The sequence below is a fragment of the Hemiscyllium ocellatum genome, chromosome 35 (genome assembly GCF_020745735.1).
Source record: "Hemiscyllium ocellatum isolate sHemOce1 chromosome 35, sHemOce1.pat.X.cur, whole genome shotgun sequence".
Classification (NCBI taxonomy): Eukaryota; Metazoa; Chordata; class Chondrichthyes; order Orectolobiformes; family Hemiscylliidae; genus Hemiscyllium; species Hemiscyllium ocellatum.
In genome coordinates, this window is record NC_083435.1 from 12,183,404 (window position 1) to 12,211,165 (window position 27,762).

The window sequence follows — 27,762 nt, forward strand, 5'->3', positions numbered from 1 at the left end:
GATTGAAGAAACTATTTTCAAATTTGACACTGCCCTCCAATATAAATTATAATGACATAAATGTAAACATTGTCAAAATCTGAATTGGTTTCGCGCACAGACTGCTGGAGTAATGATTGTTATCAAACAGACATTTTCCTTGGGCTGACTTAAGGATTATCTCAGTGGAGTTAATGATGATAGATATTAACTCAGGGACAAGTGATAACTGAAATTCCAACTGCGTTGCAGTTTGTACCAGCTGAACCGTTTCAAACAGGGTTAAATATGGTCTGATTATGACATAAATGATCAGTTCACCCATCACTTTCAAATCTGAAGTATTCAAATTTTCCAATTTGATGAAAGAGCAGCAAAATTCTGGACAATAGTTACAAACTGAAAACAAAACAAAACCAGTCTCGCTATGTTACTAAATCATGTACATTACTGACACACGATAGAAATCTAAAGAAGATCAGTCTGAAATGTTTATTTTGATTGAGCTCAGTTCCCCCCCGCAGAGACCCCACTGACTCTGCAGTGAAAATGATTTATATTTCCCCCCGGTAAGACTCCACTGACCCTGCAGTGAAATGATTTGGTGTTCCCCCTGGAAAGACTCCCCTGAGCCCAGTCTGAGACCCTGATGAAGGGCTTATGCTCGAAACGTCGAATTCTCTATTCCTGAGATGCTGCCTGGCCTGCTGTGCTTTGACCAGCAACACATTTGCAGCTGTGATCTCCAGCATCTGCAGACCTCATTTTTTACCCCCAGTCTGAGGCCCACTGACTGATTCATCTCCAACACCGTCATGTAGCGCCACCTCCCGCCTGTGGAGCAACATTACAGGCAGGAAGGTCCCCTGGTTCCTGCAGCTCACAGCTCATTCTACCCAATCAGTCCCTCTCCACAATTGAGCTTCTATTTGTTTCTTCTCTCCCCCTCCTTCTTTCCCCCAGACTGAGACCGACCCCCATCAGTTTACAGCTGGCAGGAGGCAGGGGGACGGGGTGAAATTATGGGATGGATCTGTCAGTGCCCTTTAATCCCGCAGATTGTCAGCGGGGCGGAGTTTTTCCCGTCGTAATTCCCTCCCGGATTGAAGATGGGAAAGATCCTCTCAGTGAAAGTGTGGGTGAAAGTGTGGAGATGGGACATGGTGTCCGCATTGTAAAATGACACCTGTCCACCCTCATAGTCCAGGAAAACCCCGATCTTCCGGGGATTCACACTCGGGGAGAGGGGGGTCCATGAGGAGGGGGAGGTGGCGGCTGAATAACCACATCTGGGAGACAGCCTCACAATCCAGAATCCAGTCTCCGGGCTCGGGGTGATCCACCCGTTCCTCTCCACAGACTCTCGGGCCACTCCCAGACCCCAGCAGGTCTTCTCCCCCACCTCCACCTCCCAGTAATGTCTCCCTGATGTGAATCCCTCTGTTCCGAGGACGCATCGCCAGAAATAAAATCTCTCCGGGGAGTCAGGGAGCGGCTGCTCTGTGTCTCCGAGTCTCACACTGGTCCGGTCCGCAGACAGGATGAGCAGGGGATGCGCTGTGTTCGGATCCAGAGTCAGAGAGTCTGGAGCTGGGGGAGAGATCAAATAACACCGTGAGAGAGAGGGAGAGAGGGAGAGAGAGGGCAGCAGGAAGGGAGGGGGTTGAGCGATGGAGGGGGGTAGGAGAGAAGGGAAGATGAAGAGAGTCTGGAAAAACAGAATTTGAACAAGAGGGGCGGAGGCAGGGAAAGGGGAGTGAGTGAGGGAGAGTGTGGTGAGTGAGGGAGAGCGGAGGTACGAGGAGGAAGGATGGGGAGGGATGAGTGAGGGAGATGAGAGGGCTCAGTTGGAAGGATGTGAGTGGGGACATGAAGCGCACAGGAAGAACAGAACCCTAACCCTAATCATAACCCTATCGCAGGAGGGAGGGAATGGTTAAAGAGATAGGGAGAATGAGGAGGTTGGGATATAGGGTTGTGATTGAGGAGAGGTAGGAAAGAGAGGAGGGCTGAGTGAAGGGGCAGTACGAGAGAGAGGTGTGGAGAATGCGGAGGAGCTCAGAAGGTGGTGAGCAATGGGAGGGTTGAGTACTCAGGAGAGAGCAATGGCAGGTCGGAGAATGCAAAAGAAAAGGGGAGAGTGAGGTGATGTGAGGCAGTGGGAATGGGAATAATGAGGGGAGGCAGGAGTGATGGGCAGCAAGGGAGTGGGGAGACTGAGGGACGGTAGAGTGAAATTGCATTTGTAAAGGAGAATTTAGATAAGTGGGAGGGGAACATCTGGAGAATGGGAGGAAATGAGGGGAACTATTTAACCCCAGGGCAGGGAATGGAAGAGTGAAGAAATGGAGTAAGTGATAAAGGGGGGGATGATTGGAATCGGAGTAAGGATATTGGAGAGGGTTGGTGGTTTTATGAGGGGAGTGGACTGTTTGGAATGCTGTAGGGGAGAGTGAGTTATTCTATAGAATGGAAGGGTGACAACAGGAGGTCTGCAAAATAAGTGGACATTTGAGGTTTGGAGATCAGGAGAGTGAGTGGTGGAGATACAGTGAGTGAGGGGAAGAGAGAAAGGGAGGTGGGAGTGAGGAGGAAGGGATGGCTGAGCTGGAGGGGAAAAATACAGATTCATTTTGGCCATAGGAGGTGAGAGTGAGTGGGAGAGGAGTTTGAGTGGCAAGAAGTGACAGGGTACATAAGGATGTGTTAACATGCCAGAGAATTAATCCACGTGAGGAAGTGAGAGAGTGCAAAATAAGATCCTGTGGGAATTCTGGAGATGAGTGAACTGGAGGATGATGTGGAGTCGAGCAGGGAAGAGGAGAGTTAAGATGAGGGAAATGTACGATGGGGACTTCAAAGGAAGGACAGAGTTGGCTCTCAGAACTTGAAGACGTCTGTGTGGAGGAATGTGGAGGAGTTGAGTGAACGTGAGGATAAGGTGAAGAGGAGAGAGGTGGAGGCAAGTGTGAAGTGGAAGAGGAGTTTGAGGAGGCAAGATTAAACCGGGAGGGAGAATCAGGGGTGGGGGGAAATCATGTCAGAGTGATAATGGAGAATGGAGTGGAGGGGAGAGCGAATGTGAGATCGGAGTGAGGGGCAGAGCAAAGAAGAGGGTGAGAGCACAGTGAGGTTGAGGGAAGAGTGACCGGATTGGGAAGATGTGCTCTGGAGGTTAGTGAGGGAGAGGGAAGAATGAGCTGACGGTAGGAGGAGGAGGATGTGAGATTGAGGGGAATGGGAGAGCAGGAGGGAGTGAGGGGCATTGATGTGGAGGTGTGGGCAAGCAGACTGTCAGGGGGATGTGGAGTGACAAGGAGAGGGAGCATGGGAGAGTGAGGTAGCAGCGAGAGGGAATTGTGAAGGTAGGACAATGAAGAGAGGATGGGGAGGACTGAATGGTGAACAATCAAGAGGAATGGGGGAATGTGGAGGGGAGTGGGTTGTTGGGTGGAGAATGCAGTGAGGCCATGGTCTGCCAGGCTAAGGGATGTTTAATGGCAGGTGCAAACCAAGGTCAAGGGGAGAGTGTCCGGGATGGGAAGCTGTGCTAAAGGGGACAGTGAATAAGAGGGAAGAGTGAGTGGAGAGTGAGCAGGACGGCAGAAAGAGAGTGGGGGAGGTTGGGGGTGGGGCGGGAGAGTAGGGTCAGAGATGGGAGTGGGGAATGAGCAGAAGGGAGACAATGAGAGCAGGAGAGAGTGGGGTGGGAGATCAGGAGGGAGTGTTGGTTAGAGGGAGGGCGTGGAGAGTGAAATCCATGGAAGAGTGATGGGAAGGGAGGATGAGGAGTGTGGGTTCTGTATGGAGATGGAAGGGCGATGCAGTGAGGGATAGGGACAAGGAAACTGAGGAGAGTGAGGGGATGAATAAAGAGGTGGACTGTGTGAGAGTTCATGACTGTGGAGGAGGGGAGAGCCAGGGTGTAAGGGAAAATTAGAGGGACGCTGGCAGCAAAGGGGATGGAGAAGGGGAATGTAAATGAGGAGGATCAGGGAGGTGGGAGGAGGAAGTGAAAGGGAGATGTGTGGGGCAAGGCATAGAATGTGGGGATGAGTAAGGGGTGTGACGATATTGCTGCTTAATTAAGGTTAGGTTGTCCTTGTTTTTTTTTCGAGGGGTTATAAACACAGATTCCGATGTCTCTGGTTTGTATACATTTTTGGGACAAATTGATCAGGGATAACAGATACTGCCTTAGGAAAAAGGCTTTCAAGTTTAATGAAACGCTTGTATGATCGAAGGGGAGTGTCCAGGTCTCCCAAGTCAGGTTAACTCTGGTTTAGATTGGGTTTGGGAAGCAGTCAGTTTTTTTGACCCTCTCTCTCTCTGTCTCTCTCTCTGTGACATCTCTCCTGTGAGAACCTGGGTTTAAGGTTTCCTTTTTTTTGGCCAAAGAGGTGCTTATGGGGATGTTGCAACTATTTGCAACAGCATCAGTGAGTTGTGATTGTGTCGCTTGGGTTTTTAAATACTTACGTTATTCTGAGGAGATAGGACAACTTCAGGGTGGTAATGGGAGTTGTATGGGTGAGAGAATAGGGGATACTGTGATGTGAGGGGAAGGGGAGTCTTCACAAGAAGAATTTTAAAAACAAGAAGCATTGAGACAGAAAATGTTCAATGCAACAACAGTGAGTAATTAAGAATGTTAATCTTTTTGCCGAGGTATTCTGAACGTTGCAGTAAAAATGATTTCTTTTAGTTATTGACAGAATCTGCGAGAAGGAAGCAAAGAGGTCCTTCTGCAGCTGTACAGGGCCCTGGTGAGACCGCACCTGGAATATTGTGCGCACTTTTGGTCTCCAAATTTAAAGAAAGACATTCTGGCTATTGAGGGAATGCAGTGTAGCTTCACGAGGTCTATTCCCGGAATGGCAGGACAACCTTACGCTGAAAGATTGGAGCAACTGGGCTTGTATATGCTTGAGTTTAGAAGGCTAAGAGGGGATCTGATTGAGAGTATAAGATTGTTAAAGGATTGGACACTGTGGAGGCAGGAAGCATGTTTCTGCTGATGGGTGAATCCTGAACCAGAGCACAGTTTAAAAATAAGGGGTAGGCCACTTAGAGCAGAGTTGAGGAGAAATTACTTCACCCAGAGAGTGGTGAGTAGATGGAATGCTCTGCCCCAGAAGGCTGTGGAGGCCAAGTCTCTGGATACTTTCAAGAAAGAGTTGGATAGAGCTCTTCGGCATAGTGGAATGAAGGGTTATGGGGATAAGGCAGGAACAGGATACTGATTGAGGATGATCAGCCATGATCATAATGAATGGCCTACTCCTGCACCTATTGTCTATTGTCCACTGCTTGAGCCACAGGCTAAAAGAAAGTGAAGTCGACACAGTCCCAGAGGCTACTGTCTGATCTGAGAGTGAAAGCTGGTGGTGATTTTATTGTCAGCATCACCATCCCTCACTGAAGGGGCATGGATGAGAAGACAAGATGTTCACAGAGTAGGAATTGAACCTGAATCGTTACTGTCTGTCTGTATTATACAGTCAACTGATTTAACCAACCTACATAGCCATCGAATAACACAGCATCAAATGAGGCCCTTAAGCCCATTGTGGTCATTAATGGCCTATCAAATTCTATTCCATTTCCCAGCAGCTAGGGAACTTGGGGAAATAAATAGCGATGGCTTGAAAAGGGTTCACATTACAGAAGAGGATGTGCTGTTGAGATCTTCAATTGTGCAAAACTCGGTACATTCCCATGACCAGAAACTCAAGAAGCTCGGGAAGAGATTGCTGGACCAATTGCTGACATATTTGTATGAACAACAGCCACAGGTGAGGTGCCAGAACTAGAGGTCGGCTAATTTGTTGCCATCATTTTAGAAAGGTTGTAAGGAAAAGCAAGGGAACTATAGAACCAGTGAGCTTCACAGCAGTGGTCGGTAAGTTACTGGAGAGGGTGGGACAGGATTTATATGACCCTCTTATTAGGAGTCATCAACATGGCTTTGTAAGTGAGAAATCGCGTCTTGATTGAAATTTTCGAAGACGTTACAAAGTAGATTGATGAAGACAGAGCAGTAGCTGTTGTCCTTATGGACTTCAGCAAAGCATTCAACAGGGATTTGCAGGGTCGTCTGGTTAGTAAGGTTATGGGATTCAGGGAGAGCTGGCTGACACAGTACAAAATTGGATTGTCGGTAGGAGGTAGAGTGTGATGGTAGAAAGGTTACTTTTCAGACTGGAGATCAGCAGTGTGACACAAGGATTGGTGCTGGATTCCACTGCTTTTGGACCTATATATAAATCATTTGTGAACATCGGAGGCATGGTTTGTAAGTTGGTCTGTCTCGGACAGCTGCCTCCCCTTCTTGATCTCTCTGTTCCCATCTCTGGCAACAGTCTCCACATGGACGGTTGCTATAAACCCACAGACTCTCACAACTGCCTGGACCACACCTCCTCCCACCCAGTATCCTGGAAGAACTCCACTCCATTCTCCCAATTCCTCCGCCTCCGCCACATCTGCTTGGACGAGGAGACATTCCACTCGCAAGCATCCCAGGTGTCCACTTTTTTCAAATAATGTGCATTCCCCCACCCTCATCCAGTCAGCCCTCCACCGCTCCACGTCCATTCCCTGTTCCACTGCTCTAAACATTCCCACCTCAACGCAGTAAAGACAGAGACCCTCTTGCCTTCACCTTCCACCCCACCAGTCTCCGCATCCAACTGATCATCCTCAAACACTTTTATCAACTCGAACCTCACCCTACCTTCAATAACATCATCCCCTGCCCACTCCTTTCTGCCTTCAACAAGGACTGTTCCTTTCACCAGTCCTCGGTTTGTGCCACTCATCCCACTGACAGTCCCCCACCAACACCCGCACCATGCACCCGGACTCTCACGTACCTTTCTCTGCAACCAGAAAAGGTGCAAAACCTGCCGATACACCACACCACTCAGTTCCATCCAGGGCCCCAAACAGTCCTTCCAGGTGAGACAGAGGTTCACCTGCCTCTCTTCCAACCTAGTTTACTGCATCAGGTGCTCCCGATGTGGTTTTCTCTCCATTGGAGAGATCAAACGTAAATTGAGGGAACAGTGTGCTGAACATCGCAGCCGAGTCTGTAGGGGCCAACGGGACCTCCCAGTCACTGCCCATTTAATTCCCCTTCCCACTCCTTGTCTGACATGACCATCTTTGGCCTCCACCATTGCCACAATGAGTCAACCCCCAAATTGGAGGAAAAACATCTCTTCCGTTTGGGCAGTCTGCAGCCCGTAGGACTCAACAATGAGTTCTTCAATTTCAAATTACCTCCCTCCCCTTCCCCCACTCCCTTCCCTTCCCCCACTCCCTTCCCAGCCCCTCCCCCACCCTTGCAAACCTGCTCGCCACCAACTGGATTCATTCCACCCATCGACCAACCCTCTGCCTGTCTTCACCAGCCCCACTTCACCATCCTATTTCGAACACCCTTTTTATCTGTAGCATCTCCCCACCACGCCCCCCAATCCCCTCATCCATCCTCAGTCCGGAAGAAGGGTTACACTCGAAATGTCGACTTCTCTGCCTCCTGATGCTCCCTGGCTTGCTGTGTTCTCCCCACCTCCTATTTGTCTAACATGGTTCATTAGCTGGCAGATGACATGAAAATATTGTCCACTGGACAGCAAAGCAGATTATATTAGACTGCAATTGAACCTTGACCAGATGGCCAGTGAGTTGAGAAGTGGCAGATGGAGGTAAATTTAGATAAATGTGTGGTGTTGAATTTTAGTCGGGCAAACCAGGCCAGGACTATTACAGTTGATGGTGTGGCCCTGGGGAGTGTTATTGAGTGGGAGGCCTGGGCGTGCAGATACATGGCAGTGAAGTATGGCATGCTTGCCTTCATTGGTCAGAGCATTACATATTGGAGTTGGGGCATCATGTTGCGGCTGTGCAGCACGCTAAAGTGTGATTCTGGTCACCCTACCATGGGTAAATATGTAGTGAGGCTTCAGAATGTGTGGAGGACATTTGCAGGGATGTTGCTGGGACTGAAGGGTTTGAATTATAGTAGTGACTGAATAGGCTGGGGAGTTTTTTCCCTGTAGCATAGCAGGCTGAAGGGTGACCGTATAGAGGTTTATAAACCGTAAAGGGCATGGATAGGGTGAACAGCTAATGTATTTTCCCCAGGGTCGGTGACTCCAGAACTGGAGAGCTCAGATTTAAAGTGTTTTGGGAAAGATTTAAAAAAGAACCTGATGGGTAACTTTTTCATGCAGAGGGTGGTGCATGTATAGAATGGTCTGCCAGAGGAAGTGGTGGAGGTTAGTCTAATCACAACATTTAAAATGCATCAGAATGGGAATATGAATAGGAACGGTTTCGCGGGATAGGGACCAAATGCTGGCAAATGGGACTAGGGTCTGTTCAGGATATCTGGTCTGTGTGGACTCATTGGACGGAAGAGTCTGCTTCCATCCTGTGTGACTTTATCGTTCCATTTGAATAACTTCCTAAATGCTGCAAAGATTTCGATCTCTTTTCAGGCAGTCAGGTCCTGATGCCGACCATGATCTGGGGGAAAATATTCGCCTTAATTCCCCTCGAAAACCCCTGCTCCTTCTCTTAAATTTATGCACCTGTTATCGTCCATTCCATTCCTCATAACTTTCTACACCTTCATCAGGTTGTCCCCTCAGCCTTCCATGCTTCAATGAGAACATCTCCAGCCGATCGAGTCTGTCTTCAGAGTTGAAACACGCCAACCCAGGTAACATCTTGGTGAATCTCAGCTGTTCCAGCCCGGCCCTGCCTCCTGTTGGACTTGCTACCCACTGCCTTAAAAAGATCACGTGGAGAATTTGTAAGAATTCTGTCCTGTCCGAGCCCTTCACAATCTCCCTGTCCCAGTTCATCCTGGGGAAGCTGAATTCCTCCGATGTTACAACCCTTTTGCTTTTTTCATTCCTCTGAGACTTCTCTACCTATCAGTGCTTAATCTCTGACTGGCGTGGGTCTATCGTATTTTCCGAACAACGTAATCCCCAATCTTTATGAAGTTCTCCTCATGTGGCCTCACCGGAGATGCTGTTAGACTCATAGAGGTACACAGTATAGAAACAGATCCTTTGGACCAACTCATCCAAATTAATCCCATCCCATTTGCCAGCACTTGGACCATTTCCCTCTAAACCTTCCTGTTTGTGTATTCATCCAAATGCCTTTTAAATGTTGGAATTGTGCCAGCCCCCACAATTCCCTCTGCATCTCACTGCATACACGCAGCACCCTTTGCGTGAAACATTTTCCCCTCAGATTCCTTTTAAATTTGTTCGCACTCACCATAGACTTCTGCCCACTAGTTCTGGACTCCCCCACTCCTAGCTTGTCTATTTGCCTTATCCATGCTCCTCATGATTTTATAAACTTCGTTAAGATCGACTCTCCAGGGAAAACAGGTGCACCTGCATATTGAAAAGAAAATATTCTTGGACACATTTAGACTCCTAGTCCTACTCTCACTAGCACATGGTACTGGGAATACCACAGGTATTACTACTATAGAGGACGTCTTTTAATCTCCTGCATTACTATTGGGAACAATGCAATGTATTAGTTCCCTCTGTATCACTGAACCTTTCCACCACAACTGATATCATCAAAACAGATGACTTTTCATCATCACAGTGCTCTTCCTGTGACATCACTGTTCACAGATTGATTCTCCCATTCAGAATCATAGAGTCAGAGAGATGTACAGCACGGAAATAGACCCTTCAGTCTGACTCGCCCGTGCCGACCAGGTATCATAACCTAATCTCGTTCCATTTGCCAGCATTTGACAATATACCTCTGAATCCATTCTCTTCATATCCCCATCCAGGTGCATTTTTTAATGTTGTAATTGTGACTATCTTCTGGCACTCCCTCTGGCAGCTCATTCCAATAATGTGCTATGCTTTGCATGAAAATATTTCTCGTTAGGTCCATTTTAACTCTCACCCTAAAGCTATGCCCTCTACTCTAGACTTCCCTACACCAGAGAAAATACCTTGTCTATTTATACTATCCATGCCCCTCATGATTTTATAAATCTCTATCAGGTCACTCCTCAGTCTCTGATGCTCCAGGGAAAACAGCCCCAGCCTATTCAGCCTCTCCTTTTAGCCCAAATCCTCGAACCCCGGCAACACCCTTGTCAATCTTTTCTGAACTCTTTCAAGTTTCACAACAGCCTTCCAATAGGAGGGAGACCAGAACTGCACACAGTATTCCAAAACTGGTCTAAGCAATGTCCTGTACAGTTGCAATATGACCTCACAACTCCTGTATTCGACGCTCTGACCAAGAAAGGAAAGCATGCCAAATATCTTCTTCATTAATCAATCCACTTGTGACTTCACTTCCAAGGAACATGAACCTGCACTCTAACATCTCTTTGTTCAGCAACACTCCCCAGGACCTGACCATTAAGTGTGGACGTCCTGCTCAGATTTGCCTTTCCAAAGTGCAGCACCGTATGCTTATGTAAATTAAAGTCTATCTGATACTCCTCGGCCCATTGGCCCCATCTGACCATGATCCCGTTTAGTCATCTGCAAACTTGCTAACTATCCTCCTATGTTTACATTCATGTCATTTTTATAAGTGATGAAAAGTAGTGGACCCACCACCGATCCTTGTGGTACATCACTGGTTACAGGCCTCCAGTCTGACAAGAAACCATCCACCAACACTCTCTGTCTTCTATCTTCGAGTCAGTTCTGTATCCAAATGGTTAATTTCCCCAGTATTCCATGAGATCTAACCTTGATGATCGGTTTATCATGAGGAACCTTGTTGAATGCCTTACTGAAGTTCATTTAGATCACGTTCACTGCTTTGCCATCATCAATCCATTTTGTTACTTTTTCAAAAAACGAGGGGATACTGCATGTCACAAAAATGTAAATTTCAAAAGGACAAACAGAAATGAAAGTGCGATGGCATAGCATTGTGGAAATGGGATGAAGTAAATACAACAGCAAGAAATAATCTGAAATCAGAAGAATATAGACTCCACATGAGTGAAGGCAAGAAGTAGTTTGGCAGAAATGGTCTGTAAGACCCCAAACAGTAGCTACACGGTGGGGCAGATAATAATCAGGAGATAAAAAGTGCAAATAGCATTAAACCTGGGTGACATTTATCAGCATGTTGATTTAAACAGTGAGAGTAGTAGAGGGAGCTATGAGCACATAGTTTCCTGGAATAATAATATCGTGAATCCAACCTTGTATTTGCCAGTTTGAATCTGGTGAAGTGTAGTGAGACAGGTTGGATACATGTCAGAGTCAACACTGACCATAACATGGATGAATGTCGCATTCAGTTTGAAAAGGAGGATCTTGGTTGGAAAATAACTGTGCGAAGCTTAAACAAGGGTAATTGCAAAGGAATAATGGCTGAGCTTGCTGGAGTGGACTGGGGAAAGCACTTAGCATCAAAGATATTCCAGGGAGGTGAAAGAGAGGATTAGCAAAATTATTCTGAGTAGGAGTGAAAGGAACAGGGTGGTCAATGTGGGGACTTTAACTTCCCCAATATTGACTGGAAATGTTATACCTCTTGTCCATCGGATGGATCAGTGTTTGTCCAGTGTGTACAGGAGGGTTTCCTGACACAGTATATCGAAGGGCCAAAAAGAGGGGAGGCTACACTGGATCTGGTGCTTGGTAATTATTAGATTCCTTACAGTGGGGAAACAGGCCTTTCAGCCCAACAAGTCCACACCGACCCTCCAAACAGTAACCCACCCAGATCCATTTCCTCTCTGACTAATGCATCTCACACTATGGGCAATTTAGCATGGCCAATCAACCTGGCTTGCACATCTTGGTCACTGTGGGAGGAAACTGGAACAAACCCACGCAGACTTGGGAAGAATGGGCAAACTCCACATAGACAGTTTGGCCAAGGCTGGAATCGAACCTGGGACACTCGGGTTGTCAGGCAGCAGCACTAACCACTGATCCATCAAGCCGCACAGTAATGAACCAGGCCAGGTGTTTGATTTAGTTGTAGGTGAGCACTTTGTAAAGTATGATCATAATTCAGTTATGTTTAGTTTCGATGGGGCAAGGGCAATATAATGCGATTAGGCAAGAATCAGGATGCATAGAATGGGGTAGCATAGAGTGGGGGGATACAGACTATCGAAATATGGAGGAGGTTTAAGGAACAGATATTGCGTATCCTTGTTAGGGATGTCCCTGATAGGTAGGGAGGAAGTGATAAAGTAAGGGAACCGTGGTTTACTACAGAAATTGCATCTCTTGGTAAGAAGAAGAAGGAGGCTTATGTGTTGATGAGGCAAGATGGTACAGATGAGGCAATGGAGAGTTACAGATCGGCTAGGAAGGATTTAAAGAGAGAGTTAAGAAAAGCACAGCGAGGACTCGAGCAGTGTTTAGCAAATACAATAAAGGAGAACCCTAAAGCTTTCTATAGGTATGTGAGGAATAAAAGGACCATGAGGTTAGGAATAGGACCAATCAAAGACAATAGTGGGAAGTTGAGTGTGGACCCTGTGGAGATCGGAGAGGGGCTAAATGAACATTTCTCATCGGTGTTCACTCAGGAAAAGGTGAATATTGTGAAGGAGAAGAAGGAGGTACGAGATATTAGACTCGAAACGATCGAGGTTAGTTACGTACAGGTGTTATCAATTCTAGAAGGAATGAAAGTAGACAAGTCCCCTGGACTGGGTGGGATTTATCCGAGGATTCTCTGGGAAGCGAGGGAGAAGTTACCAAAGCCGTTGGCTTTGATATTTGAGTCGTCATTGTCTCCACATTTAGTACCTGAGGACTGGAGGACAGTAAATGTTGTGCTATTGTTCAAGAAGGGCAGCAGAGGTGACCCAGGTAATTAGAGGCTAGTGAGCCTTATGTATGGTGTAGGAAAGGTCTTGGAAAGGATTATAAGAAATAAGATTTATAATCATCTAGCAAGCTATGATTTGATTTCAGATGCTCAACATGGTTTCATCAAGGGCAGGTCGTGTCTCACAAAACTCATTGAGTTTTTTTGAGAAGGTGACCAAGCATGCAGATGAGCGTAGGGCAGTTGATGTGATATGCTTAGACTTCAGTCAAGCCTTTGATAAGGTTCCACATGGTAGGCTGATGGAGAAAATGCAGAGGCATGGAACTGAGGGTGATTTAGCAGTTTGGATTAGAAACTGGCTTTCTGGAAGAAGGCAGTGAGTGGTAGTTGATGGAAAATATTCAGTCTGGAGTCCAGTTACTAGTCGTGCACCAAAAGGATCTGCTTTGGGACCAATGCTGTTTGTCATTTTTATAAATGACTTAGCGGCAGGCATAGGTGGATGGACTAGTAAATTTGCAGATGATAGGAAAATCGGTGGAGTAGTGGACAGTTTGGAAGAATGTTACAGGTTAGAGGGGACTTGGATAAACTGCAGAAATAGGCTGAGAGATGGCAAATGGAGTTTAATGCAGCTAAATGTGAGGTGATGCACTTTGGGAAGAATAATAGGAAGGCAGAGTATTTGGTCAATGGAACGATTCTTGGTAGTGTGGATGTGCAGAGGGTTTGGAGTCCATGTGCATAGATCCCTGAAAGTTGCCACCTGGATGGATAGTGCTGTGAAGAAGGCATATCATGTGTTCGGTTTCATTGGTAGAGGGATTGAGTTCCACAACTGCAATATCATGCTGCAACTATACAAATTGCTGTTGGAATATTGTGTACATTTCTGGTTACCCCATTGCAGGAAGGATGTGGAAACATTGGAAACAGCGCAGAGGAGATTGACCAGGATGTTGCCTGGTCTGGAGGGAAAGGCTTATGAGAAAAGGCTGAGAGACTTGGGTCTGCTCCAATTGGAAAGAAGAAGGCTAAGGGGGGATTTGATAGAGACAAACAAGATGATCAGTGAATTAGGTAGGGTAGACAGTGAAATACTTTTTCCTCATATGATGACGTCAGCATGTATGAGGGGCATAACAACAAATTGAGGAGTGATAGATTTAAGACAGATGTCAGAGGAAAGTTCTTTATACAGAGAGTGTTAAGGGCGTGGAATGCCCTACCTGCTTACGTAGTCAACTCAGCCACATTCGGGAGATTTAAACAATCCTTAGATAAGCACATGGATGATTTTGGGATAGTGTAGGTAGTCGAGCTAAGTATAGTTCACAGGTTAGTGCGACATCAAGGGCTGAAGGGCCTGTTCTGCGCTGTATTGTTGTGTGTTCTATGTTGTAAGATATTTGAGGAATAATGGCAGACGCTAAAAAGAACAGCACATGACTCACAGCAAAGATATATTTCAGGAAGAAAAAAGAGTTAAAGGAAGGGGATGACCAAACAACAGTTAACTAGAGAAGTTAAGCACTTATAAAGAGTCATCTAAACTTGAAATGTTAGCTTGCTTTCAATGTTCGTGTGAAGATTTGTAGCTCGGGTGACTACTCATTGCTCGTTTGCTGCCATATTCCCAATATTCCAAATCACACCCTTCCCTCACTTGGAAGTGATAGCAGTTTTCCAGGTACCTGCTCCCTCCTGCAGGACCATCCCGTACCTTCTCATATTCTGAACCCTTGGAAAAGTGACCAAGAACATTACATGGAATAAGTAGAGTCAGACTGAATTGGACCTCTCCAAAATGTCATGTGCAGACATTGGGTTCACTGCTTGATCAATAGGATGACTGAAAATATTGGAACAGTGGCTTCGTGATTAGTACTGCTGCCTCACAGCACCAGGGAGCCGGGTTCATAATCCAGCATCAGGTAACTGTACGAAGTTTGTAATTCTCCCATGTTTGCATTGGTTTCCTCCCACAGTCCAAAGATGTGCAGCTTTTGTCCATTGTGTCCAGGAAAGTGCAGGCTTTGTGTATTAGCCATGGGAAAAGTGGAGTTAAAAGAATATATGAAGGCAGTGGGTCCTGGAGGGATGCTTTGCAGAGAGTCAGTGTGGATTCGATGGGCTGAATGGCCTGCTTCCACATTGGAAGGATATTGTGATTCTAACAACCTCACGACCAGCAAGCTGGAAATTTATAAATATCTCTGTCTTGTTTAATATTAGACAACGTTACACCTACAGATATTTATCAGGCTCAGCAGGTCTGGCAGCATTAGATTAGACTTACAGTGTGGAAACAGGCCCTTCGGCCCAACAAGTCCACACCGACACGAAACCCACCCATACCCCTACATTTACCCCTTACCTAACACTACGGGCAATTTAGCATGGCCAATTCATCTGGTGGAGGAAACCCACGCAGACACAGGGAGAACGTGCAAACTCCACACAGTCAATCACCTGAGTCGGGAATTGAACCCGGATTTCAGGTGCTGTGAGGCAGCAGTGCTAACCACTGTGCCACCGTGCCGCCCACAAACCACAGCATCTGTGCAGAGACATCAGAGTTAACGTTTCAGATCAAGTCACCCTTCCTCAGAACTGATGGTAGCTGGGAAATGTCAGTTTATATACAGAAGCTGGGGTGGGGGGCGAAGGGATGAGAAGTAAATAATAGGTGGGGATTGAGCCCAAAGAGAGAGAAGAGCAGTTAGATAGACAAAGGATTGGATAACTATCTGGGTAGGGGAGTGAATAGCTGTTAATGGAGACTGTTAGTGGATAACAATGCTTTGTCTGTAATATCAGACTCTGTGATAACAAGGCATGGGTGTGTGGGTTGGAGTAAGGACATGGGAGAGCTCAGACCTCAAAGTTATTTCATTTGATATTGAGTCTGCAGGATCCCCAGGCTGAAAATGAGGTGCTGTTCTTCCAGCTTGCACTGACCTGCATTGGAGCACTGCAGCAAGCCTGAGACAGAGGTGCTGACCAGGTTACAGGGTGGTGTGTGAAAAGGCAACTGGAATTTCAGGGTTTTGTTTTGGAAAACGGAATACAAGTGTTCTGAAGTCGACCCTTCATACCTCCAATAGAGAGGAGGCCGCACTGTGAGCAGTAAATGCAGGAGACTAGATTGTCAGAAGTGCCGGAAGGTGAAGGTGTGTTTGGGCCCTTGGATACTGAGGAGGTAGGAAATAAATGGACACATGTTACACCTTCAGCAGTGGCAGGAGAAAGTGCTATGATGCTGTGTGGGGGTGTTGGAAGTAACCAGAGTGTCCCAAAGGGAACGATTCCTGCAGGAGGGGAGGTGTGTGGTGTCTGGTGGTGGCACCTCGTTGGATGTGGCAGAAATGGCAGCTAATGATCTTCTGAATGTTGATGCTGTTGGGATGATAGGTAAGGACAAGGGGAACCCTATCACTGTTGCAGAACGGAGGAGAGGGGATGAGGGCTGAAGTGCGAAAGCTAGGTTGGTCCCACTTGAGGTCCCAGAGGTATCCTCGGTTGAGGAGAAACGTGGACATTTTGGAGGATCACTTGTCAAAGCTAACATTGTTAGAACCAATGTGATGGAGATGGAATAACTAGGAGAATGGAATGGAGACTTTACAGGGAGCAGGGTGCGAGTATATAAAGGCCAGGTAATTGTGAGTATTAGTGGGTTTATTGTGGATTATTAGTGGCCAATCTAACCCCAGAAATAGAAACAGTGATGTTGAGGAAGGATTCAGAGATAGACCAGGTGAAGGTGAGAGTGAGGTGGAAGTTGGAAACAAAATCGATAAACCTTTCAATTCTGAATGGGAGACGGAGGTGGCACCATGTTCCATGCCCTCAAATCCAATCCTGACTTTGTTATTAAACCTGCAGATCAGTATGGGGCTGTAGTAGTCGGCAAATGGACCACTACAGTGCAGAAGCTGAGATCCCTCTCAGATTCCTTTTCCTATCGGCGTCTAATCTGTGATCCCACAATGGAACATCAGGTCATTGCATCAACCACGGTCAGCAACCTCATTTCATCTGGGGATCTGTCCCCACTCCAAATACCTCCAGCTGGAAGTCCCACAATCCCAGACAGCTCACTTCTACCTCCTTCCCAAAATTCATAAACAGGATGACCCAGGCAGACCCATTCTTTCTGCCTGCTCCTGCCTCTCAGAACTCATCATTTCCTACCATGACTCAGTCTTGTCTCACCTGCTGCAGTCCCTGCTCACTTACATCCGCCATTCCTCTGACATTTTATGCACATTCCAAAATTTCCAGTTTGCAGCTTCAGCTGCCTCCTCTTTAACATGGACATGCAATCCCTCTGCACCTCCATCCCCCACCAGGATGGTCTCAGGCTCTCTGCTTCTTCCTGGAACACAGGCTGAACCATCCTCACCCCCCACCACTCGCTTCCCCGGGCCGAGCTCATCCTCAACTTCTCTTTCAAAATCCCTCATTGTTTTCAGTCAGAGGGGTGGTCAAAGGCACCCATCTAAGCCCCCATTTTTGCCTGTCTCCTTATGGGGTATGTGTAACATTTCTTGTTCCCATTCCAGTCCGACACATGCGTCTTTCTCTGGTATATCAATGATATCATCGGTGCTGCCTCCCTTTCTCATCTGGAATTGGAAAAGTTTATTCATTTTGATTCCAAGTTCCACCCTGCTCTCACCTTCACCTGATCCATCCTTCCCTTTCCTCAACATTCCTGTTTCCATTTCTGGCGATAGACTGGCCAATTATATCCACAATAAACCCACTGACTCCCACAATTAGCTGGCCTGTACATTCTCGCACTCTGCTTCATGTAAATAGTCCATTCCATTCTCCTCGTTACTCCGTCTCCATCGCATTCATTCCGATCCTTCCAACTTCAACAAAGGAGCCTTGAAAATGTCTACTCTTTTCCTGAACCATGGATTCCCCAGCACTATTGTTGACAGCGCCCTCGACTGGGTCCAACCCATCTCTGACATTTCAACCTTCACCCCTTCTGTTCCCTCCTGCAACAGTGATATGGTTCCCCTCGTCCTTACCTGCAATCCCACCAGCACCAACATCCAGAAAATCATCAGCCATAATCTCTGCCACCACCAGACACATATTCCACTCACCTCCTTGTCCACCTTCCATTGAGACTGTTCCCTCCAGGACACCCTGGTCTATTCTTCCCTCACTCCCATCAGCCCCCCACAGCCTCATGGCACCCTCATCTACAACTGCAGAACATGGAACACCTGTCTGTTTCCTTCCTCCCTCCTCAGTAGGCAAGGGCCCAAACAGTCCTCCTGGTGAAGCAACACCTTATCTGTACTTCACTTAATTTAGTCAACTGCATTCACTGCTCACAATGTGGTCTCCTCTCCATTAGGGAAATAAAGCATAGACTGTGTGACCGCTTTGCTGCACACTTGGATTCTGTCTATAAAAAAGACCCTGAGCTTCCAGTTGCCTGCTCCTTTTAACATCACCCTGTTCCCTGGCCAATATCTCTGTTTCAGGCTTGCTAAGAACTGCACCTCATTTTCGACTTCTGGACTCTGCAGCCTCCCTGACTCAATATCGAATTCAATAATTTTAAGAATTGAGCGTTCCCATGGCTTCCCTCAACCCCAACACATTAGGCCTCATCATTCAGAGTCTGGTATTACACACAGCCCATTGTTAGTCACAAACCATCCCCATTAACAGTTCCTCACCCTCTGAGCCAGACTGTTATCCATTCCTTTGTCTGTACAACTGTTCTTCCTTGTCTTTATGCTCTGTGCCCAGATATCGTCCAGTCCTTACCACAATCCCCACACTAATGTCTGCATATAAACCGACATTTTCTGAGCTGCCGTCAGTTCTGAGGAAGGGTCACTCAATCCGAAACATTAACTCTCTCCACAGATGCTGCCAGATGTGCTGACTTTTTCCAGCAACCTCTGTTTCTGTCTCTTATTTACAGCATCCACAGTTCTTTCAGTTGATATTTATCTGCTACAGTTTTCTTCATTGACCACTCGGTAAGACCATCACACACCTTCCATGACACAATGTAATCTCTCAGTATTTGCTACTCCTTCTCTTCGCTAAACTATCTAAATCCCACCTTCCCCTCTCAAACATCCTCTTCCACCTCCCCCCCATTCTCACACTGCTAATGTCCAACTTCCACATCACCCTCACTTTCACCTGGTCAATCTGTGATTCCTCTATCTCTTCCTTGACATGTCTGTTTCCATTTCTGGGGATAGACTGACCAATAATATCCACTATAATCCCGTCTCTCCCAAATACATAGAGTATACATTCTCACACCCTGCTTCCTGTGAACACTCTATTCCATCCTCCCAGTTTCTCCGTCTCCATTCCATCTGCTCTGACAAAGGAAACTTTGACAAGGGAGCCTCGGAAATGGCCACATCCTTCCTCAACTGAGGATTCACCAGCACTGTCATTGAGAGTGCTTTCAATCTGGTCCGACACCTCCCACACTTCTGCCCCCAGCCCCTTTCTTTTCTGCACAACAATGATAGTGTTCCTCTTGTCCCAACCTACCATCCCACCAGCATCTACAACCAGACAAGCATCAGACACCATTTCCGCCACCTGCCAGTAAGATGTCACCACCATGTACATATTTCCCTCTGCTCCCTTGTCAGCCTTTCACAGGGACCATTCCCTTCCAATCACCCTGGTGCTCTCTTCCTTCACTCCCAACACGCACCCACAGCCCCACAGCAACATCCTCAGCAACTGTCAAAGGTACAACACCTTCCCATTTACCTCCAGTATTCAAGGGTCCAACACACCTGCAAGGTGAGGTAGCACTTCACACAATCTAGTCTCTTTCATTCACCGTTCACAAAGTGGTCTCCTCTGTATTGGGGAAACAAAGCATCTGTGTTCTGCCATTTAAGAAAAAGGACTCTGAGCTTCCAGTTGCCAACCACTTTAACATACCATCCTGTTCTCTGGGCAACATCTCTGTCTCTGGCTTGCTGCAGTGCTCCACTGATGCTCTGCGCAGTCTGGAAGAACGACATCTCATTTTCCAATCCGACCCTGCAGTTCTCTGGACTCAATTACAAGGGCAATAATTCTAGTCCCAGAGCTCTGCCATGACCTAGCCCCCTACCCCACACACCAGGTTTTGTTTTCACTGCCATTACACTCTGCCTATTCTTTGGCACTAACAGTCTCCATCACCAGGTATTCACGCTCCTAATCTAATCATTATCCACTCCTTTGTCTTTCTAACTGTACTTCTCTCTGTTTCGGACTATCCCCACCTATCATTTCCTGCTTACCTCCTCCTCCACTGTACCTTCTGCATATAAACCGACTTTTACCAGCTACTATCAGCTTTGAGGAAAGATAACTCAATCTGAAAGGTTAACTCTGATTTCTCTCCACAGATGCTGGCAGACCTGGGGAGCTTTCCAGGGAATTTCTGTTTTGTTTCTCTCACAATCCCCTTTAGGTAAGTGCCTGTTAACACTGGCTCTTAAATGTCTCCATGCCTTTTGATAGTATGATGGAAACCTTTCCTCCAATGTCACACCAGATGGAGCCAGCCCAGTCTACTCGAGAAATCCTGTTTCCGTGCTCTCCTCCTCTGGTTCGACATATCCCTTCACTGGGTAAAAACAAAGACTGTAGATGCTGGAAACCAGAGTCGAGATTAGAGTGGTGCTGGAAAAGCACAGCAGGAAACAGTATCTGAGCAGCACACAGTATCTGAGCAGCAGGAAAATCGACGTTTCTGGCAAAAGCCCTTCATCAGGAATAGATTTTCCTGCACCACAGATGCTGCCTGACCTGCTGTGCTTTTCCAACACTACTCTAATCCAGAACCCTTCACTGCTCTTACACAGAGCTGATGGCTTCAGACACTTATCCAAATGGACCCACAGAAAATGCAATGTTTCCTGGGAGAGTCTCCCAGAATTAACAATTAGTGATGTGAGAATTTAAACTGGGGCCTTCAAGACCCTACATAACTGGATCTACCATCAGGAAAATGAATACAAGTGTTTACCTGGGTTAATAGTGTGCAAAATTCCTCTCCAGACTGTGTACTGTAAAGGGCCAGTGAACTGTGCGAGAGACAGAGAGCCATCAGCAGCTGAGAGTGTCTGTGCCTCATCACTAATCCTGTAAACATTAAACAGATGACATCATAAACTCTGTTTTTTCGAACATTTATGAAAACATTTATGTATTCAAGCGTTCCGCATTTTTCATGTTTGAGTCAATAGGATAGAAAGTGAAATGTTCATCTTATTTTTGTAACTGATCCAACAAGAATTCGACAATGCAAGGGCAAGGATTGGAAACACCCAAGTCCAGAGAAAAGCCCATGAACTGATAACAGATTAGGAACTGAGACATCACACACCGCAGGAGATAATATACGTTTCCTCCATCCCCTTGCCGTATTATAAACAGAGCTTGTGGAACAGAGACAAAAACCGGATACATCTAAAAGCTTCATATCCAACTGTGTAATACATAGATCCCACAACCCTCCGCGAATCCTGCTCCTCTACTTCCAGCCTCTGACCATCTCCGATTTTAGTCTCTCACCCCGCCCCCCCTACTCTCAAACCCTACCCCCCCCCCCCCACCCCCACCTCTGCAAACTCCCCATTGGAGGTTGGGCCTTCAGCTGCCCAGACCCTCAGCTCTGGAATTCCCTCCCTGAACCTCTCCATCTTTCTATTCCTCTTTCCTCCTTTAAGATCCGCAAAAAACAACAGCAATCACCTGGATTCATAGCTCAGTGACACTTTTCTATACTTTCCAACTCTCATGCAAAGGACTCAGAACATTACGTTACACTAATTAGATTTTTTTAATTTTACATTTATTGTTCCCTTTATAAAGGCTACGGTGCGAGTTAGTGTTGCAAAAAGTGAAACAAAAATTATTCCCCCTTTCTCCTCTCACTGTCTAGGGCTGGTCAGGAGCCATGCAGGGACAGGGATGGCCATTCCCTGGAAACATGGGCCATGTGTCTCTCACAGTGTCGGGTGTAGGTCACAGTCACACAAACAGTCACAAAAATCAGGGCAGTGATCACTTCCAGCCTCGGAACCAGGCTGTATTTACAGGCGCGTTGTCATTGTTTACAATGCTGCAGAACAGTGTCATAAAATCTAACACTGTTTAAAACCTGTAACAATCTTCTTCTTATAAAAAACACGTGTGTGAACCATAACCGGAGTTACTGTTATCCGATGAATCACCCTTTAAAGCGGCACCATTAACCAGGAAATAAATCCATAATTACCCGTCCCTGAGTTACTGAGCAAACTGTGCAGAGTTTCAGTAAAGAGCATGTCCTACCTTCTCTTCCGACAAGCTGCCTCCTGAAAGAAATGAATCACAAACAGTGAGGATGTCAGTAACAGATTTCAGGAGGAGACAGACACCCGCCCACACACACTCTCTCCACATGGAACTGGAACTGGATTACAATGGGAGTTCCAGGAGACAATTAAATTTGGGGAACACGGAGATAATAACAAAACAAATAAAAACATCACAATCCATTCCCGGGAGAATGTCGGTATTCCCGAGTCAAAAATCACACAACACCAGGTTATAGCCCAACAGGTTTAATTGGAAGCACACTTGCTTTCGGAGCGACGCTCCTTCATCAGGTGATTGTGGAGGGCTCGATCGTAACATAGAATTTATAGCAAAAATTTGCAGGGTGATGTAACTGAAATTATACATTGAAAAATTGATTGTCTGTTAAGCCTTTCATCTGTTAGAATACAGTGATAGTTTCACTTCTTTCATGTGAAATCACAAAACCCTTATTTTTAAAGTTGCATTCTCGGGTTAGCTGCTAACAATGGTGATAGCTAGACAATATGTTGAAGGTGTTGGCCCCCTGTGTTCCCTGTCTATGACCTGATGTTTAGATTGATTCTAATCTAATTGTGTTTTACATAAATTCATGCAGTTTTTGAGCTCAGAGTTCTACATGAATATCTGCAGTTTTTGAGCAAAGTGCAATGTATCTCTGCAATACAAATTCACCACACAAAATATATGTGTGCATGTGGGTCTTTGTCTGTCTGTGTGTGTCTGTCTGTCTGGGGTGGGGGTTTTGAGTGTGAGAAAGTGTTTGAGTGTGTGTGTGTGTAGTGGGTGCAGAGTGTCTTAAGTCTGTGAGGGGTGCATGTGTGAGCGTGGGAATGTGTGTGTCTATAAGGGTGTGTGTGAGTGTCTGTGTGCACGTCTGTATGTGTCTGTGAGAGTGTGTGTGTGTAGGAATATCTCTGTGTGTGTGTGTAGTGTAACGGTGATCACCTGTAATGTGACATGAATCCAAGGTCCCGGTTGAGGCCCTCCCTATGGGTACCGAACTTAGCTATCAGCCTCTGCTCGGCCACATTCCTCTGCTGACTGTCCCGAACTCCACCTTGGAGGATGGCCACCCGAAGGTCCGAGGCTGAATGTCCTGGACCACTGAAGTGTTCCACAACTGGGAGGGAACCCTCCTGTCTGTTGATTGTTGTGCGGTGCCCATTCATCCATTGTTGTAGCCTTTGCTCGGTTTCCCCAATGTACCATGCCTCCGGACATACTTGCCTGCAATGTGTAAGATAGACAACGTTGGCTGAGTCACATGAGTACCTGCCATGTACAAGGTGGGAGGTGTTCCCACGCGTAATAGTGGAATCTATGTCCAAAATCTGACACGTCTTGCAGTGTCCACCGTGACAGGATTGTATGGTCCACCCTGTCATGGTGGATGCTGCAAGACGTGTCAGATTGTGGACATAGATACCACTATTACGCGTGGAAAATCCTCCCACCTTGTACATGGCATGGTACATTGGGGAAACCGAGCAAAGGCTACAACAATGGATGAATAGGCACCGCACAACAATCAACAGACAGGAGGGTTCCCTCCCAGTTGGGGAACACTTCAGTGGTCCAGGACATTCAGCCTTGGACCTTTGGGAGACCATCCTCCAAGGTGGACTTCGGGACAGGCAGCAGAGTAAAGTGGCCGAGCAGAGGCTGATAGCTAAGTTCGGTATCCATAGGGAGGGCCTCAACCGGGACCTTGGGTTCATGTCACATTACAGGTGATCACCATTGCACTCCACACACACACAGATATTCCTACACACACACACTCTCACATACACACGGACACACGTACACACAGATGCGCACACAGACACCCACACACACCCTTTTAGACACACACATTCCCACTCTCACACATGCACCCCCTCACAGACTTAAGACACTCTGCACCCACTACACACACACACACACACACTTTCTCACACTCAAAACCCCCACCCCAGACAGACACACACACACATACAAAGACCCACATGCACACATATATTTTGTGTGGTGAATTTGTATTGCAGAGATACATTGCACTTTGCTCAAAAACTGCATATATTCATATAGAACTCTGAGCTCAAAAACTGCATGAATTTATGTAAAACACTGTTATCTCACTTATTAGATTAGAATCAATCTAAACATCAGGTCATAGACAGAGAACACAAGGGAGAAAGTGAGGACTGCAGATGCTGGAGATCAGAGCTGAAAGTGTATTGCTGGAAAAGCACAGCAGGTCAGGCAGCATCCAAGAAGCAGAAGAGTCAACGTTTCAGGCCTGAGCCCTTTTTAGATTAGATTAGATTACTTACAGTGTGGAAACAGACCCTTCGACCCAACAAGTCCACACCGACCCTCCGAAGCGTAACCCACCCATACCCCTACATTTACCCCTTACCTAACAGTACTGGCAATTTAGCATGGCCAATTCACCTGACCCGCACATCTTTGGAGAATGGGAGAAAACCGGAGCACCCGGAGGAAACCCACGCAGACACGGGGAGAACGTGCAAACTCCACACAGTCAGTCGCCTGAGTCGGGAATTGAACCCGGGTCTCAGGCGCTGTGAGGCAGCAGTGCTAACCACTGTGCTACCGTGCTGCCCACAAAGATTAGATTACCTCTAGTGGGGAAACAAGCCCTTCAGCCAAACAAGTCCACACCAACCCTCCGAAGAGCAACCCATCCGCCTCTGACTAATGCACCTAACACTATGGGCAATTTAACATGGCCAATTCACCTAACCTGTAACTGTGGGAGGAAACCCACGCAGTCATGGGGAGAACGTGCAAACTCCACACAGACAGTCGCCCGAGGCTAGAATTGATCCTAGCACCCTGGTACTATGAGGCAGTAGTGCTAACCACTGAGCCACTGTCTTCAGGAATGAGGAGGGTGTGCCAAGCAGGCTAAGATAAAAGGTAGGGAGGAGTCTTGGGGGAGGGGCGTTGGAAATGCGATAGGTGGAAGGAGGTCAAGGTGAGGGTGATAGGCCGGAGTGGGGGTGGGGGCGGAAAGATCAGAAAGAATATTGCAGGTTAGGAAGGCGGTGCTGAGTTCGAGGGATTTGACTGAGACAAGATGGGGGGAGGGGAAGTGAGGAAACAGGAGAAATCTAAGTTCATCCCTTGTGGTTGGAGGGTTCCTAGGCGGAAGATTAGGTGCTCTTCCTCCAACCGTCGTGTTGCTATGGTCTGGCGATGGATGAGTCCCAAGACCTGCATGTCCTTGGTGGAGTGAGAGGGGGAGTTGAAGTTTTGAACCACAGGGTGGTTGGGTTGGCTGGGTTGGTTGGTCTAGGTGTCCCAGAGGTGTTCCCTGAAACGTTCCGCAAGTTGGCGGCCTGTCTCCCCAATATAGAGGAGGCCACATCAGATGCAGTAAATGATGTGTGTGGAAGTGCAGGTGAATTTGTGGCAGATATGGAAGGATCCCTTGGGGCCTTGGAGGGAAGTAAGGGGGGAGTTGTGGGTGCAAGTTTTGCATTTCTTGCAGTTGCAGGGGAAGATACCGGGAGTGGAGGTTGGGTTGGTGGGGGGTGCGGCCAGAGGGAGACATGGAGGGTGTGGTCTTTTCTGAACACTGATAGGGGAGGGGAGGGAAATATATTTCTGGCAGTGAGGTCCGTTTGGAGGTGGCAGAAATGACAACGGATGATACGATATATATGGAGGTTGATGGGTGGTAGGTGAGGACCAGTGGGATTCTGTCCTGGTGGCGATTGGAGGGGCAGGGCTCAAGGGCGGAGGAGCGGAAGTGGAGGAGATGCTGTGGAGGGCATCTTCGATCACGTGAGGGGGGAACACAGGGGGCCAACACCTTCAACATATTGTCTAACTATCACCATTGTTAGCAGCTAACCCGAGAATGCAACTTTAAATAAAGGGGTTTTGTGATTTCACATGAAAGAAGTGAAACGATCACTGTATTCTAACAGATGAAAGGCTGAACAGACAATCAAATTTTCAATGTATAATTTCAGTTACATCACACTGCAAATTTTTGGATGAATTCTGTGTTATGATCGAGCCCTCCACTATCACCTGATGAAGGAGCGTCGCTCCGAAAGCTAGTGTGCTTCCAATTAAACCTATTGGACTATAACCTGGTCTTGTGTGATTTTTAACTGTGTACACCCCAGTCCAACACCGGCATCTCCAAATCAGGTCTTCCCGAGAATCTGCAGATAGTTTGGCAGCTGTTTGTAAAAAAAAAACAGAAATTACAGGAAAATCTCAGCAGGTTTGGAAGGATCTGTGGAAAGAAATCAGAGTGAACGCTTCGGGAGCTTTGATCCTTCTTCAGTGACAACATCAGAACCGTCTGGACACTCACAAGATCAGTTCACTTTTTTACACGACATACCATATTATTTTTACAGTTGTCATCATCATGTCCGAAATCTGTCTGAAATAACCTGCAATATCTTCCCTCACCTTCAGAAACATCAATTCGTCTTTTTGCTCCATCTGTTTCTGCAACTTTGAGAGTTTCTCCTCAATAGAATTTAAATTCTCCTGAATGTCTCGAAGGTTTTTCTCCATTGGTTCTACAATCCTCTCCTCTTCTTCCCTGAGATCTCTGAGTAAACGCTGCTCTTTCTCAGTGAGAATCTGGTGCATTTTAGTGAACTCGGATGTGATGTGGGTCTGCAGACTGCTCGCCTGTTCCTACCAAATGAAATGTGAAACCTCATTAATGTCCCGCGATAAAGGGAACAAAACAAACCGAGATCCCAGAGAATCAGCACAGGGAGAGCTCACCCTCACTTCGGAAATCTTCCGTTTCTGGGTCAGTTCGGTTTGTAGAACCGCCGATTTCTTCTCTGTGAGAGAATCTAAGGCAGATTTCAGTTTATCCTGAAATTGGGAAAGAAATTGAAGAATTAGATGTGTTAGTTTAAGTCTGGGGTCTGGGATATGTGATGAAACGCGCACTTTACAAAATATTGTCTCTTTGACCTTGCAGATTTCAACAGCCTCATCGATCGGCAGGAAGCGGTGCTCTCTGTGTTCCCGCGAATCTCGACAAATCAGACAGATCAATTTCTTGTCAGTTTCACAAAACAGCTTCAGGTCTTCCTGATGTTTCTCACAGTGAAGTTTACTCTCATTCTCTTTCGGATCCAGCTTTAATTTCCGAGCCTCCTTGGCCAGATTCGCTAAGGCCCGATTTACCCTGAGGTTTCTTTCCGGAAAAGCCTCTCTACATTCCGGGCAGGAGTTTATCTCCTTCTTTTCCCAACTTTGGGTGATACAGAAGCGGCAGAAGTTGTGTCCGCAATCCAGTATAACCGGATCGGTGAAGAAATCCAGACAAATGGGACAAATTGTCTCCTCGGTCAGCCTCAGGAGCTGCTGTCTGGAAGCCATGATCAATCTCAGCACTTCCTGTTTATAACCACTTTCAGTTTCAATGTGACTGCGCTGGTGAACACGTTCAGTTCAATCACTTACCGATGGATTTCACTGCAATTATCAGAGAAGAGTAATCAGTAACTATGTTTTATGAAGGTTTGACCTGGGAACAAGGGAAAAACAATATTTTGAAGGAGAAACAGGTTTAGGACGCTG

General features: G+C 46.7%; 1 protein-coding gene across 1 annotated transcript; it reads right to left on the bottom strand.

The window, feature by feature from the left end:
- LOC132832970 (zinc-binding protein A33-like) lies at nucleotides 1-27,561 on the bottom strand. The gene is made up of 6 exons (XM_060851217.1): nucleotides 27,151-27,561; nucleotides 26,953-27,048; nucleotides 26,626-26,859; nucleotides 22,156-22,178; nucleotides 20,846-20,961; nucleotides 1-1,569 (listed from the first exon to the last, which is right to left on the bottom strand). Exons 1-6 carry the CDS (start codon nucleotides 27,559-27,561, stop codon nucleotides 1,016-1,018), a joined length of 1,434 nt encoding a protein of 477 aa, XP_060707200.1. The 3' UTR covers nucleotides 1-1,015.
- Between the last annotated feature and the right edge of the window lie 201 nt (nucleotides 27,562-27,762).

Bases quoted from the DNA above. Each gene is read 5' to 3' on its own strand.
- LOC132832970 (XM_060851217.1), bottom strand. From the start codon at position 27,561: ATGGCTTCCAGACAGCAGCTCCTGAGGCTGACCGAGGAGACAATTTGT. The intron at 26,860-26,952 runs GTGAGCTCTCCC...TTCATTTGGTAG, and splicing joins GGAAGATTTCCGAAGTGAGG to GAACAGGCGAGCAGTCTGCA. The intron at 1,570-20,845 runs GTAAACACTTGT...TCTCTCCCCCAG, and splicing joins TTTGCACACTATTAACCCAG to CTCCAGACTCTCTGACTCTG.